Source organism: Mobula hypostoma, chromosome 7 (genome assembly GCF_963921235.1).
Source record: "Mobula hypostoma chromosome 7, sMobHyp1.1, whole genome shotgun sequence".
NCBI lineage: Eukaryota > Metazoa > Chordata > Chondrichthyes > Myliobatiformes > Myliobatidae > Mobula > Mobula hypostoma.
This window is the reverse complement of record NC_086103.1, coordinates 13,372,890-13,389,082: the sequence shown is the minus strand read 5'-3', so window position 1 is coordinate 13,389,082 and position 16,193 is coordinate 13,372,890. Positions and strand designations below refer to the sequence as shown.

Here is a 16,193-nt window from a genome sequence, read left to right as displayed (position 1 = left end):
TGTCTCAGTAAAGCAGCCAGCAGAATCAAAGACCCCACCTACCCAGACATTGTCTCTTCCCCCCTCTCCCATCGGGCAGAAGATACAAAAGACTGAAAGCACGTCCCACCAGGCCCAAGGACAGCCTCTACTCCACTGTTATCAGATGCTTGAACAGTCCTCAGTGTGAAAAGATGGGCTCTTGACCTCACAATCTACCTCGTTATGACCTTGCACCTTATTGTCTGCCTGCACTGCACTCTCTCTGTAACTGTGACACTTTATTCTGCATTCTGTTAGCTATTGTCTTACCTTGTTCTATCTCAATGCACTGTGTAATGATCTGATCTGTATGAACAGTGTGGAAGACAAGTTTTTCCACTGTATCTCAGTACACGTGACCATAATAAACCAACTTGCCAATCTATAGGAATATATGAATCTGGAACCTGCCCCTCAGCCTGTCCCAGCAGTTAATGGTGATGCAGTGGTGTAGTGACCAGGTCTACACACAGTACTCCAACTTTGGCTTCCAGACAGACAGAGCAGGGGTTCCCAACTTTTCCTGTGCCATGGACCCCACCCATTAACTGAGGGCTCCGTGGACCGCGGGTTGGGAACCCTTTCCTTAAGAAGTACATCCACAGACCTATAACTGATTCAGGTCAAAGCAGAACCTGGCTTATTTCCACTGACCTGTATCATGAAATTTGTTGTTTTGTGACAGCAGTGCAATGTAAAACATTAAAATTACATTAATCTCAAAAGTAAATGAATGAAAGAAATAACGAGGTCATCGTCAGGTGAGGAAATCTGATTAGCAGAGGGGAAGAAACTGCCCCTGAAATGGTGAGTGTGTGTCCTCAGGCTCCTGTACCTCCTCCTCGATGGTGGCAATGAGAAGAGGGCATGTCCTGGGTGATGGGGTCCTTGGTGATTGATGCTGCCTTTTTGAGGCATCACCTTTCGAAGATGTCCTCGATGTTGGGGAGGCCAGTGTCCATGATGGAGCTGGCTGAGTTTACAACTTTCTGCAACTTTTTCTGATTCTGTGCAGTGGCCCCTCCGTACCCGGCCATGATACGACGATGAGAAAATCTATAGATGCGTGTAAATTCAAAACAATACTGAAAAAAATAGCTGGAGGAACTCAGCAGGCCAGGCAGCATCTATGGGAAAGAGTGAGCAGTTGACATTTCAGGCTGAGACCGTTCAGCAGGCCGGAAAGGAAGCAGAGAAGTCAAAGAAGGAAGTTGGGAAGGAGGGAGGGGAGGAGAAGTACAAAGTGGCGGGTGATAGGTGAGACTGGGAGAGGGGGAGGAATGAGGTAAAGAGCTGGGTAGTTGATTCGTGAATGAGATAAAGGGCTGGAGAAGGAGAGGAGAGAAGGCCATGGAAGAAGGGGAAGGGGGAGAAGCGCCAGAGGGAGGTGACGGTGATATAACCGGTTAGAATGCTCTCAATCGTACATCTGTAGAAATCTGAGAGTCTTTGCTGACATACCAAACTGCTAATGAAATATAGCCACTGCTATGCCTTCTTGGTAATGGTATCACTATGTCGGGCCCAGGATAGGTACTCAGAGACGTTGACACCCAGGAACTAGAAACTGCTCACTCCTTGATGAGGACTGGTGTCTGGTCCCTCAACTTAACCCTTCCTGAAGTCCACAATCAATTCCTTGGTCTTACTGACATTAAGTGCAAGGTTGCTGTCGAAATGCCACTAATCGGGTTTAATTGCACTGACATGCAGAACAACTTGCTGTTTTGCAGCAGCAGAACTTTGCAAGGTATAAGATTTACTATTCATTTCAATAATGAATATCTAGTATCTGTATGTACTGCACTGCACCTCTGCCTTACTCCCGTGCACCTGACTCCAGATCACCGCCTGAGATTCTGACAATAACTTTTGTGTCGTCGGCAAATTAGCCTTATCGTGGTTGTCACGTCAACACCACAGTTGGCATTCAATCCAGGGCACTGACCTCCCCACTACAGCTATCATTGTTACATACGAGGGGTGAAGTTCAGTGTCTGTAAAACCTCCAGGTAACAGCGGTTTGTAGTCCCATCACACACAGACAGAGACACACTCACACAGACAGACTCTCTCTCACACACACAGAGACACACACACACACAGACACACACACACAGACTCTCTCTCACACACACACACAGACACACACACACACAGACTCTCTCTCACACACACACAGAGACACACAGACACACACACACAGACTCTCTCTCACACACACAGAGACACACACACACACAGACTCTCTCTCACACACACACAGAGACACACAGACACACACACACAAGATTCTCTTACACATACATACTCACACAGACATACACACAATTACATACACAGACACACACACACACACACAGGCCCATGCATACATGCACACACTCACCCACAACCACACATACACTCAGTCACACATGCAGACACACATACTCACACGATCCAAACTCACACAGATACTTTCACACACAAACTCACACACACTCAGACACACAAACTCAAACACACAACCCACACAAAATCACACATGCACATGCAGACACACTCTCTTTCACACACTCACACATATTCACACACACACACAACGCAGAGGCAAACACAAACACACACACACACTCACAGAGACATACAAACACACACTCACACACTCTCGTGCTTGAACGACAGAGTGCCACAGGCAGTTGAGAAACGAGCTCAGCTCGGGATGTTAAAAGATTTTGGGATTCGCCTCATTCAATCATTGCGGGAGACAGGTGTTGCAGGATTTATCGGCCCTCATACAGCCCAAGGCAGAGTTGAGCAGATTACAAACCACATGACTCCCATCACAGGGAATTGATACAAGCTGATGTTTCAAGGACTCAACCATGAAAAATTACCTCGTCTACAGGGGACATCTCTCTTTCATTAGAAAGATCAAGAGAATTCCTTAACATGAAATGTCAACATCAAGGACATCTTCAAGAGGCGGTGACTCAGGAAGATGGCATCCCCATCATTAAGGGTCTTCACCATCAGGGACATGACCTTTTCTCATTGCCCCATCAGCGAGGAGGTGCAGGAGCCCGAGAACAAACACTCAACAACTTCTTCCTCTCCACTATAAGATTCTTGAACAGTCCATGAACATCACCTCACTATTCCTCTTTCGATCTCCTTACTTACCTACCTATTTTTGTAATTTTTCCTGATGTTTTCTATGTCCTTTACTGGACTGTGGTAAAGTAGCAAAGGATCTAATGGAACAATCTACGGGCACTAGTGAACAACGGTCAATTCCCGACGCTGTCTGTAAGGAGTTTGCACTTTCTCCCCTTGCTCTGGTCTCCCCCGCAGCGTTCCAAAGGCGCTCGGGTAGTTGTGGGCTTGCAATGTTGGCACCAGAAGTGTGGTGAAACTTGTGGGCTGCCCCCAGCATATCCACAGACAGCGTTGGTCGTTGATACAAACGATGCATTCCACTGCATGCTTCGATGTACATGTGACAAATAAAACTAATTTTTAATAACCTTTAACCTCTAACCTTTTCAAACTTCCACAAGGATCTGTTCTGGGAGCCTTGCACTTTGTGATCTTTATAAATGACGGATGAGGAAGTGGAAGGGAGGATCAGTAAGTGTGCAGGTGACACAAAGGTTGGTGGAGTTATGGATAGTGTGTAGAAGGTTATTGGTTCCTTACGGTTGTCATAGCTGGGGGTGGTAATGGGGATAAGCTCCCACTGCCTATTAAACTCTCCCAATAGCATGCATCTTAAATAGCCTCTGACAACCAAGTCCAGCTCCCGGCCTTCACGTGTGAATTAGCTACTAAGCCCAACGGAACTATTTCTACTGACAGGAGAAGGGGCAAAGACAGGTTACTGGTGCCTTAAAACCAGTCACTTCAGGCAGATGGGGCTCATCAGCTGTGGTTGGCAGCTCATCTAGGAAAAGGAAAAATCTGATCTCAAACCTCTGCAGCCTTGCAGTTATACCGACTCATGGGGAAAGCTTCAGGAGTAAACCCAGAGGGAAAAATCCAGAACTGGAGTCCCTAGTGCAGTCCTACATTGAGTTCAACACTGACTGACAACTCCTGTGACGCTGCTGATGCCAGACTGTATCGGTCTCTGCCGTTCCTTTGGATTCATCAACTGCGTGGAGAGGGGGAGCCTTTTGTACGGGCAACAACTTGCTCTCCATGTTGTACTGCCCTGGCTTGCATGTCACGGAGACAGTTGGGAAGCCACATCCATGGTTGACCCCCAACCGATGGAGACTAATGCAAGAAGGCAATTGTAGGTTACAACAAGACATTGACAGGACGTAGAGCTGGGCTGAGAAGAGGCAGATGCAGTTCAATCCAGAAAAGTCTGAAATGGTTCAAACTTGAAGGCAGAGCAGAGGGTTAATGGCAAGATTGTTCCAGGGTGATGGGACAGAAGGATCTTGGGGTGCATGTCCATAGATCCGCCTTCTAGCTGGTAGAGGTGGTGTCACTTCCTGTCAGATTGAGCCAGTCTGACCAATCTCTTCCCGTCTCTCACATCAACGAGGCAATTCCCCACAGAACTGGCACTCCTGCTGATGGGATGTTCAGTCCAGCAGCTAGTGTGAAGCCTAGTGCCTTAAAGGGCATGAGTGAAAGGGTCCTGCTTATATCCTGCGGTCACTCTGGGATATCAGCTTTATAATCTATGCACTAAAAGCCACGTCACAGAAACCAGCCTCCCCTCCATGCACTCTGTCTACACTTCTCACTGTCTTAGTAAAGCAGCCAGCAGAATCAAAGACCCCACCCAACCCAGATATTCTCTCGTCTCCCCTCTCCCATCGGGCAGAAGATACAAAAGCCTGAAAGCACGTCCCAGCAGGCTCAAGGACAGCTTCTACCCCACTGTTATCTATCTATTGAACAGACCCCTATTATAATAAGATGGACCCCTGACCTCACAATCTACCTCGTTATGACCTTGCACCTAATTCAAACATAAAATCGTCTGAGAAAACCAAAAAAAGGTAGTTGGAGCATTAAGCTCTTTCCAATGTTGTAAAATACATCTTTTCGCCATTAAAGTAAGAAATGCAATCATTCTACGGGCTGAAGGGGAAAGATTACTAGAAATTTTAGGTAGTCCAAAGATAGCAGTAATAGGGTGAGGAGAGATATCTATATTTAATACCTCAGAAATAATATTGAAAATATCTCTCCAAAAAGTTTCCAAAGTAGGGCAAGACCAAAACATATGAGTTAAAGAGGCTATCTGCCCCGAACATCTATCACAGAAAGGATTAATATGCGAGTAAAAACGCGCTAACTTATCTTTGGACATATGTGCTCTATGAACCACTTTAAATTGAATTAGGGAATGTTTAGCACAAATAGAGGAAGTATTAACTAATTGTAAAATCTGCCCCCAATCATCCACAGAAATGGTAAGCCCCAATTCCTGTTCCCAATCTACCCTAATCTTATCAAATGGAGCTTTCCTAAGTTTCATAATAATATTATAAATCATAGCCGATGCACCTTTCTGACATGGATTAAGGTTAATTATCGAATCTAAAATATATGTAGGAGGAAGCATTGGAAAGGAAGAAAGTATAGTACTTAGGAAATTTCTAACTTGTAAATATCTAAAAAAATGTATTCTTGATAAGTTATATTTATTAGATAATTGTTCAAAAGACATAAGGGAACCATCTAAAAATAAATCCAAAAACCGTAAAATACCCTTAGTCTTCCAAGTTTGAAAAGCGCGATCCGTAAAAGAGGGAGGAAAAAATGTTACCTAAAATAGGAATTTCACTTTTCACTCTATCTCGGTATCTCTGTATCTACAACACCATGTTATGGAGAAATACAGTCAAGGAGAAGCACAGCACAGAAATAGCCCAACTCGTCCACGCAGAACTGCCCAGTCCCATCGGCCTGAACTCGGACCATAGCCCTCCATACCCTCCCATCCAATCCAATCTCTTATGCCTTGTCCACTGTACCATCTCAGTCTGTTGAAGGTTTTAAATGATCTGCCTGGATGGCAGGGAAGGCTAAAGTTTTTCACTGTATCTCGGTACACGTGACAATCGTAAACCAATTCCAGTTGCACTAGCTGCTCCTGCTCTCAGTCTCTTTGCTGCCAGCAGAGCGGATTCGCCATCGTGGATCAGATACTCACAGGGTTCAGCAGGACGGTGAGGAACAGCTCTCCCCCATTAATGATCTTGTCCAGCTCTCGGGGTCCTCCGGGGTATTCGTTGTAGAATATGGTGTGCGTGAAAAGGCCGCACGTCTGACGAGGGAGAACCTGTGCACGAGGGGAAAAGAAACTGAGAAATGATGGCATCTTCGAAGAGCTCCCTCATATACCTCTGGGTGGCCTGCAACTCGATGTCATGAACACCGATTTCTCCAACTTCCGGAAATCTCTCTCATTTATTTTCATTTATTTATTTAGAGATACAGCACAGAAACAGACACTTCCAGCTCAGCCACCCAGTGACAGCCATGAGCCTCCTCAGCCCACAATGCTCTGACAGCTCAGGGCGTCAGAGTTCAGAGTTCGAATCCGGCGTCCTCTGTAAGCAAACTTACACATTCCTTCCCGTGAGCACGCGGGTTTCTTCCCGGTGCTCCGGTCTCGTCCCACAGTCCAAAGACACTGTCCACAAGAAGTTTGCATATCCTTCCAGGGATCGCATGGGTTTCCTCCCACTATCCACAGTCAACCTGGTCAGGGGTTAACTGGTCATTGTAAATTGTCCTGTGATGAGGCCAGGGTTAAACTGCCAGGATGCTGGGCGGGACAGATCGTCAGACCAGAAGGACCTGTTCCACCCAGTAAGTCCAAATAAAATTAAACATTAACTCGTACATCTGGAATATGGGGATCTGGAACACCCGGGCGGGGGGGAGGGGGGGCTCGTACATCTGGAATATGGGGGTCTGGATTCCCTGGGGAGGGGGGACTCATACGTCTGGAATGTGGGGATCTGGATTGCCTGGGGGGGGGACTCGTACGTCTGGAATGTGGGGATCTGGATTCCCGGGGGGGGGGACTCGTACGTCTGGAATGTGGGGATCTGGATTCCGCGGGGGGGAGGAGCTCGTACATCTGGAATGTGGGGGTCTGGATTCCCCGGCGGGGGGGTGGGGGAGGAACTCGTACATCTGCAATGTGGGGATCTGGAACACCCGGGGGGGGGGACTCGTACGTCTGGAATGTGGGGGTCTGGAGCACCCGGGGGGGTGTTGACTCGTACGTCTGGAGCACCCGGGGGAAACCTGTATGTCTTTCTATTCCCCATTTTAGTGGCCCTGTCACCCCTTCCCTTTTCCTCCCCATGTTCCAGCTAACAGCCATTTTCTACATGTATCAAACTTGTTTCCCTCATCTCCTTTGACCTTTCCCTCCTTGCCTTAAATATGTTGACCCTGGGAACAGGGGACACACTCACAATCACTTAACCAGGGCATACACAGCAAAGATATACGTTTCTACACCTCAGTTTTAAATACATAGAGTGGCTGTTTCCTGTTGCGGTGGAGTCGAAGATCAGAGGGCACAGCCTCAGGATAGAGGGACGCCTATTTAGAATGGAGATAAGATGGAATTTCTTTAGTCAGGGGGTGTTCAATCTGTGGAAGCCATTACCACAAACAGTTGTGGGGGCCGAGTCACTGGGTATATGTACAGCAAAGGTTGTTAGGTTCCTATTTTATTTTTACAGTTTATTTGGGTACAACATGGACCAGGCCATTATCTCTCTGATGGCTCTGGCAATTCCTGCACTTGCCTCCCGTATGGTCTGAGGGAACACCTTGTCAGGCCCTGGGGATTTATCCACCCTGATTTGCCTCAGGGTAGCAAACACCTCCTCCTCTGTCATCTGTATAGAGTCCATGAAATTGATGTCGCTTTGCCTCACTTCTACAGACTCTTTGTATATCTCCTGACAAAGTACGGATGCAAAAAAATTCCTGAAGATCTCCCCCATTTGTTTTTTGAGTGCATGCAGAGTCAATCTTTCCAGCGGCATGTACACTTGGAGACATAACAACGTTCTCAAAGCTGTAACAGAAGCGGCTGAGCAGAGAGTACTGCAGCACAACTTATCTCATGCCCCATGCTGCACAGAACATCGCATATCATTTGTGAAAGAAGGCTCCAAGTCAAGGGTGTACAGCACAGGCTCACGATCAAGCATACTTTCTTCAGCCAATGATTGATGTGTCAAGGCTGACCTGGATGGGAAAGGCAGTTTCCCGGAGCGAATAGCTTTCACCACATTGTGTCCAGATATAATCGTATGGTCTGACACCAGTAGAGAAGTGGTTATTGGTGAACTCACAGTCCCCTGGGAAGACAACATTGATGAAGCCCATGAGCGCAAGTTAACCAAGTATGCAGAATTAAGATCAGAGTGCAGAGACAGAGGGGGGAAGGTCTCATGCTATCCATTCGAAGTAGGCTGCCGTGGGTTTATTGCGTTCACTTTCCAGAAGTGGCTGCGTGACCTTGGCTTCACTAGAAGAGAGATCAAGTCGACCAGCAGGGCTGTAGCTGAGGCAGCAGAGAAAGGATCAGCATGGGTGTGGACCAAGTTGTCCAGAGGGGCAGATAGTGAGACAGTGTATACATATCTTGCAAACCCTTCAGTAGTTGCATAGACACCCGAAGAGCAGACTATCTGTTGGATGGAAGTGACCAACAACTCTGATAGAGGCAGATGCCAAGTTTTTAAGCCCACCAGTGGGAGGTGGTGCTTTAGCACTGCTGGCCCACCACCTCGAGGGAGTCTTGATCATAAGCGGGCCGAAACTCCTGAAGACAGGTGGCAGATCAACTGATGATCCCACTGGTGATCGCACAGGACAGTTAACATCTTAGTCCACGTGTATTTTTTAAACTCTTTTGCTCTGCACACCAGTGACTACCAGGAATAGTCTGGTTGGCAACCGGGAATAGTCCGGTGACAGCGTGGAGAGACAGCGGACAGCCAGGAAAGACTGACACCGGGGGTGTCAGGATTGGCAGTCTGGGTACCAGCTCAGGAGAGCACACATCTCTTGAAGCTTCTAGTTTACATGGTGAAACATACCCTCGGGATCCTCCGAGAGGGAGGGAGAATGATGGACCCAATCGGACGGATACAGTTAATTACAGGGAACGACTACGACCAAGAGCTAGAATAAGAGGCTCTGAGTGTCCAGTGTGTTGGTGTGGGAGAGCGTTTTCCAGCATTAAAGGTTTACGAGTCCACCATGCAAAGCTGAGGTGCTATTCCATCCCAGTGGATGAAGATGAGATTACTTCACCAAGCGCAGATAATGTGGTCTTTTCAAGCACTGATTCATAAGCCACAGCGATTCGCTCTGGAGAGAGTCATCATACTCCAGGTCAGACGAGAGATAACCCAGGTCAGGTTTCAGACCACAGTACCCAGGTAGATTCTTCGCATGATGGCGGTGGTGAGGAGGTAGAGAAGAAGAGGAAGGTCAAGTGGCCAGCAATGGCAGATGAGAAGGCTTGGCGTGTATTTGATGAGGATATCAGTATGATGTTGGAGAACACTCTCAGGGGAACATCAAAGAGAAAGTTGGAAGTGATGGGCGATATGATTTACAATGTTGGAAAGTACAGGTTTGGTTTGGTTGAGTTGAAGAAAGCAATGCCTACACAGCAACCAAGCAGTGCCAGAAGGAGATTAGTAGGTTGAGGAGAGAGCTTAGATTGTTGAGACAGAGGTGAAAGGTAGCAAGTGAGGGTGACAAGCCAGGGCTTGCTGATCTCCGAGAGCATTTTCGAATAAAGTTAGCATCACTCCGTCGTGCAGAGTCACAAAGTAAAAAGAGAAAGAAGAGAGAGAAGGCAAGAAAGTCGTTCTTTGAGAATCCTCATGAGTTCACAAAGAAACTGTTTGAACAAAGTAAGAGCGGGCAGCTTAACATCTCTCAACAAGAACTTGAGGATCACCTGGCAAACACTTACTCTAACGAACAGCGGGAGGCTCCTTTGCTTGACATTTCAGGGCTTGTGAAGCCTATCAAGCCAGGAGTGAAGTTCGATCTGTCAGAACCCAAACTGGCAGAAGTCGAACGGTTCATCAGAAAGGCAAGGTCAGGCTCAGTGCCAGGACCTAATGGAGTGCCGTATAAGGTGTTCAAGAAGTGTGAAGAGCTGAGGAAATACTTGTGGAGATTGTTAAAGGTGGTGTGGAGACAAGGTGTTGTTCCTTTGTCATGGAGTGAGGCTGAAGGAGTATACATCCCGAAGGAAGAGAATTCTAGTACATTGAATCAGTTCCGACCAATTTCACTCCTGAATGTAGAGGGGAAGATTATGTTTGGCATTCTGGCAGAAAGAATATCTTCATTTGTGATAGAAAATGGATTAGTAAATACATCTGTGCAGAAGGCAGGAATACCAGGTTTCCCAGGCTGCCTTGAACATACTAGTATGATATGGCATACCATCCAGGAGTCAAAAAGGTTGAGAAGAAATCTGGCTGTAGTTTGGCTTAATCTGGCAAATACATATGGTTCTGTTCCCCATGTCCTGATTGAGTTTGCGATGGAATTCCTATGGATTCCTGCTAAGGTGAGGAACTTTGTTATGCAGTACTACAACGATTTCCGGATGAGGTTTTCCACTCAGCAGTTTACAACTATGTGGCAGAGCTTGGATGTTGGAATCCCAATGGGATGTGCGATTTCACCCATCCTTTTTGTGTTAGCCATGGAGGTCATTGTGAGGGCTGCAGAATCAGTGGGACCAGGTGTCGCACTTGATGGCAGAGGGGGGTTACCACCAATACGAGCGTTCATGGATGATCTCACCCTTTTGGGTCCTAGCACGGAGGCAGTGGAAAATGTACTATCTAGACTCTAGGAGCTAATGGATTGGAGAAGAATGAAGTTCAAGAAGTCAAGGAGCCTTGTTCTTAGGAGAGGAAAGCTGGTTGACTTTCATTTCACCCTTTGTGGAGAGGAGATTCCATCCATTCAGGACCAACCAGTTAAGAGCCTCGTACACAGTGGAGCTGAGAGACACCAAGAGGGTTCAAGAGACAGGAGAACAGATCAGCAGAGGTCTGATGTCTGTTGACAAGTGTGGCTTGTCTGGCAAGTTGAAGTTGTGGTGCTTGCAGTACGGACTGATGCCACGGATAATGTGGCCACTAACTGTCTATGAAGTGGCAATGTCCCGTGTTGAGGCAATGGAATGGAAGATCAACAAGTATGTGAAGAAGTGGCTTGGTGTACCGAGAAGCCTCACCAATGTTGCAATCCACAGTAGCCAGACAAAGCTTACCATCCCAGTGCAATCCCTTGTTGAAGAGGTCAAGGTTGCCAAGGTAAGATAGGAATAGATTAAGATTAGACATGACAAATAAATGCTCAAAAGAGCCTGTCATCAAGAACACCCAGCCGGATGCGACATCAGGCAGGAAGTGGTCAACCCGTGTAGCAGTTGATGAGGCAGAGTCTAGATTGAAGCACAAGGAGACGGCTGGGGCTATCGAGCTAGGCTGCCAGGGACTTGGACGGACAACCCACAAGTGGTGGTCATCTTCTACAGGTAAGGAGCGCCGTGAGCTTGTAACACAAGAAATACGAGAGGTAGAAGAGGAGAAGAGGTTAGCTAAAACAGCTGGCCTGGCCAAACAAGGGGCTTGGACCCGATGGGAAAGTGTTGAACAACAACATCTATCTTGGAATGTTCTGTGGCAGATGGAACCACTCCACATTTCTTTTCTATGCAGAGCAGCGTACGATCTGCTCCCAACACTTGCCAACCTCAGCACCTGGTATGAAGATACGACAGACAGGTGTGCTGCTTGTGGCGAGAAGGGAACACTTCAACATATCTTGAGTGCATGCAGAGTCAATCTTTCCAGCGGCATGTACACTTGGAGACATAACAATGTTCTCAAAGTTGTGACAGAAGCGGCTGAGCAGAGAGTACTGCAGCACAACTTATCTCATGCCCCATGCTGCACAGAACATCGCATATCATTTGTGAAAGAAGGCTCCAAGTCAAGGGTGTACAGCACAGGCTCACGATCAAGCATACTTTCTTCAGCCAATGATTGGTGTGTCAAGGCCGACCTGAACGGGAAAGGCAGTTTCCCGGAGCAAATACCTTTCACCACATTGTGTCCAGATATAATCGTATGGTCTGACACCAGTAGAGAAGTGGTTATTGGTGAAATCACAGTCCCCTGGGAAGACAACATCAATGAAGCCCATGAGCGCAAGTTAACCAAGTATGCAGAATTAAGATCAGAGTGCAGAGACAGAGGGTGGAAGGTCTCATGCTATCCATTCGAAGTAGGCTGCTGTGGCTTTATTGCGTTCACTCTCCAGAAGTGGCTGTGTGACCTTGGCTTCACTAGAAGAGAGATCAAGTCGACCAGCAGGGCTGTAGCCGAGGCAGCAGATAAAGGATCAGCATGGGTGTGGACCAAGTTGTCCAGAGGAGCAGATAGTGAGACAGTGTATACATATCTTGCAAACCCTTCAGTAGTTGCATAGACACCTGAAGAGCAGACTATCTGTTGGATGGAAGTGACCAACAACTCTGATAGAGGCAGATGCCAAGTTTTTAAGCTCACCAGTGGGAGGTGATGCTTTAGCACTGCTGGCCCACCACCTCGAGGGAGTCTTGATCATAAGCGGGCCGAAACTCCTGAAGACAGGTGGCAGATCAACTGATGATCCCACTGGTGATCGCACAGGACAGTTAACATCTTAGTCCACGTGTATTTTTAACTTTTGGCTCCACACATGGATTACCATTCTGATCTTCCAGAGGACCTATTTTGTCCCTTGCAAACCTTTTGCTCTTAACATACCTGTTGCGTTTCTTAAGATTCTCCTTCACCTTGTCCGCTAGAGCAACTTCATGCCTTTTTTAACCCTCCTGATTTCCTTTTTAAGTGTTCTCTTGCATTCCTTTTACTCCACAAACACCTCATTTGATCCTACCTGCCAGTACTTCCTTATTTCTCGTAACCAGGAGCTCAATATCTCAAGGTTGCCTACACTTGTTACCTTTATCTTTTATCCTGACAGGCACATACAAGCTTTGCAATTTCAAAATTTTGCATTTGAAGGCCTCCCACTTACCAAGTACACCTTTGCCAGAAAACAGCTCGTCCCAATCCACACTTGCCAGATTATTTCTGATACCATCAAAATTGGCCTTTCTCCAACGTAGAATTTGAACCTGCTGACCAGACCTATCTTTTTGCATACTTACTTTGAAACTAATGGCATCACTGTTGCTGGATGCAAAGCGTTCCCCTACACAAACTTCTGTCACCTGCCCTGTCTCATTCCCTAATAGCAGATCCAGTATCGCACGCTCTCTCATTGGGACTTCTGCAAACTGACGAAGGAAACTTTCCTGAACACTTTGTCAAACTCTATCCCATCTAGTCCTTTTTACAATATGGTAGTCCCAGCCAATATGTGAAAAGTTAAAATCACCTACTGTAACAAACTTATGTTTCTTGCAACAGTCTGCGATCTCTTTACTAATTTGTTCCTCTAAATTGCTAGGACTGTTGGGTGGTCTGTAATAGAGCCTCATTTAAGTGGACATACCTTTCTTATTTCTCAGTTCCATCCATTACGCCTCACTAGAAGAGTCCCCCAGTCTGTCCTGACGGAGCACTCCTGTGACATTTTCCCTGACCAGTAAATCCAACCTTTAATCCCTCCACTTTGTTTTGACTGAAACAACGGACCCCTGGAATACTGAGCTGCCAATCCTGTCCCTTCTGCAAGCAAGTCTCACTAATGGCTACAATATCACTAGAGCAGGTGTTGATCCATGCCCTGAGCTCATCCGCCTTTCCTACTCTACTTTTTTCATTGGAATACACGCAGCTCAGGACACTAGCTGCACCATGCCCAACCTTTTCATTCCTGACTTTGTCTCAGGCCTTACCAACATCTGCCTCCACAATCTCTCCACCAACTGCTCTGGCACTCTGGTTCCCATCCCCCTACAACTCTAGCTTAAATCCCACCATGCAGCGTTAACAAACCTTCCTGCTAGGATATTAGTCCCCCTCCAGTTCAGGTGCAAACCGTCCCTTCCGTACAGGTCCCACCTTCCCTGGAAGAGAGCTCAATGATCCAAAACCCTTATGCCCTCCCTCCTACATTAACTCCTTAGCCATGATTTAAACTGTATAACCTTCCTAGTTCTGGCCTCACTAGCGCATGGTACGTGTAGCAATCCTGCGATCAAATCGGTGGACATCCTGCCCTTAAACTTAGCGCCTAACTCCCTGTGCAGAATCTCGTCACTCGTCCTACCCATGTCATTGGTACCTACATGAACCACGACCTCTGGCTGTTCACCTTTCCACTTAAGAATGCGGAGGACTTGATCCGAGATGTCCCAGGTCCTGGCACCTGGGAGGCAACATACCATCTGGGAATGTTGTTCTTGCCCGCAGAGACTCCTGTCCATTCCCCTGACTAACGAATCCTCTATCACCACTTTGCGGAAAGGAAGTATGTGTGTGAGGCCAGTGTTCTGTGCTCGGTGTCAGATGTGAGAGGTCTTGGAGTCTCCCAGCCTCCTGGACGGCCATATCTGCACCCGGTGTGTCGAGCTGCAGCTCCTAAGGGACTGCGTTAGGGAACTGGAGATGCAGCTCAATGACCTTCATCTGGTCAGGGAGGTGATAGAGAGGAGTTACAGACAGGTGGTCACACCGGGGCCATGGGAGACAGACAAGTGGGTAACAGTCAGGAGGGGGAAGGGGAAGAGTCAGGTAATAGAGAGTACCCCGGTGGCTGTACCCCTTGACAATAAGTACTCCTGTTTGAGTACTGTTGGGGGGCACAGCCTACCTGGGGGAAGCGACAGTGGCCGTGCCTCTGGCACAGAGTCTGGACCTGTGGCTCAAAAGGGTAGGGAAAGGAAGAGGATAGTAGCAGTGATAGGGGACTCGATAGTTAGGTGGTCAGACAGGTGATTCTGTGGACGCAGGAAAGAAATACAGGTGGTAGTTTGCCTCCAAGGTGCCAGGGTCCAGGATGTTTCTGATCGCGTCCACGATATCCTGCAGTGGGAGGGAGAACAGCCAGAGGTCGTGGTACATATTGGTACTAATGACATAGGTAGGAAAAGGGAAGAGGTCCTGAAAAAAGACTTTAGGGAGTTAGGAAGTAAGTTGAGAAGCAGGACTGCAAATGTAGTAATCTCAGGATTACTGCCTGTATCACACGACAGTGAGTATAGGAATAGAATGAGGTGGAGGATAAATGCGTGGCTGAGGGATTGCAGCAGGGGGCAGGGATTCAGATTTCTGGATCATTCGGACCTCTTTTGGGGCAGGTGTGACCTGTACGAAAAAGACGGGTTGCACTTGAATCCCAGGGGGAACCAATATCCTGGCGGGGAGGTTTGCTAAGGCTACTGGGGAGAGTTTAAACTGGAATTGTTGGGGGGTTGGGACTGTAGAGACTGGGGAAGAGGTGGCTGGCTCACAAATAGAGAAAGCCTGTAGACAGTGTGTGAGGGAGGATAGGCAGGTGATAGAGAAGGGACGCGCTCAGACCAACGGTTTGAGATGTGTCTATTTTAACGCAAGGAGTATTGTGAACAAAGTGGATGAGCTTAGAGTGTGGATTGGTACTTGGAGCTATGATGTAGTGGCCATTATAGAAACTTGGGTGGCTCAGGGGCAGGAATAGTTACCTCAAGTGCCGGGTTTTAGATATTTCAGAAAGGACAGGGAGGGAGGCAAAAGAGGTGGGGGCATGGCACTGTTGATCAGAGATAGTGTCACGGCTGCAGAAAAGGTGACGCCATGGAGGGATTGTCTACGGAGTCTCTGTGGGTGGAGATTAGGAACAGGAAGGGGTCAATAACTCTACTGGGTGTTTTTTATAGGCCGCCCAATAGTAACAGGGATATCGAGGAGCAGATAGGGAACCAGATCCCGGAAAGGTGTAATAATAACAGGGTTGTCGTGATGGGAGATTTTAATTTCCCAAATATCGATTGGCAACTCCCTAGAGCAAGGGGTTTAGATGGGGTGGAGTTTGTTAGGTGTGTTCAGGAAGGTTTCTTGACACAACATGTAGATAAGCCTACAGGAGGAGAGGCTGTACTTGATCTGGTATTGGGAAATGAACCTGGTCAGGTGTCAGATCTCTCAGTG

At 47.4% G+C, this 16,193-nt stretch overlaps 1 protein-coding gene across 2 annotated transcripts in view; it reads right to left on the bottom strand.

The window, feature by feature from the left end:
- Positions 1 to 16,193, bottom strand: part of ndst1b (N-deacetylase/N-sulfotransferase (heparan glucosaminyl) 1b) — a 213,140-nt gene that overhangs the window by 42,089 nt on the left and 154,858 nt on the right. For both annotated transcript variants that reach the window (XM_063053048.1, XM_063053049.1), the window contains exon 7: positions 6,182 to 6,310. In XM_063053048.1, coding sequence (XP_062909118.1) covers positions 6,182 to 6,310 — 129 coding nt within the window. The remainder of the gene's footprint in view (positions 1 to 6,181; positions 6,311 to 16,193) is intronic.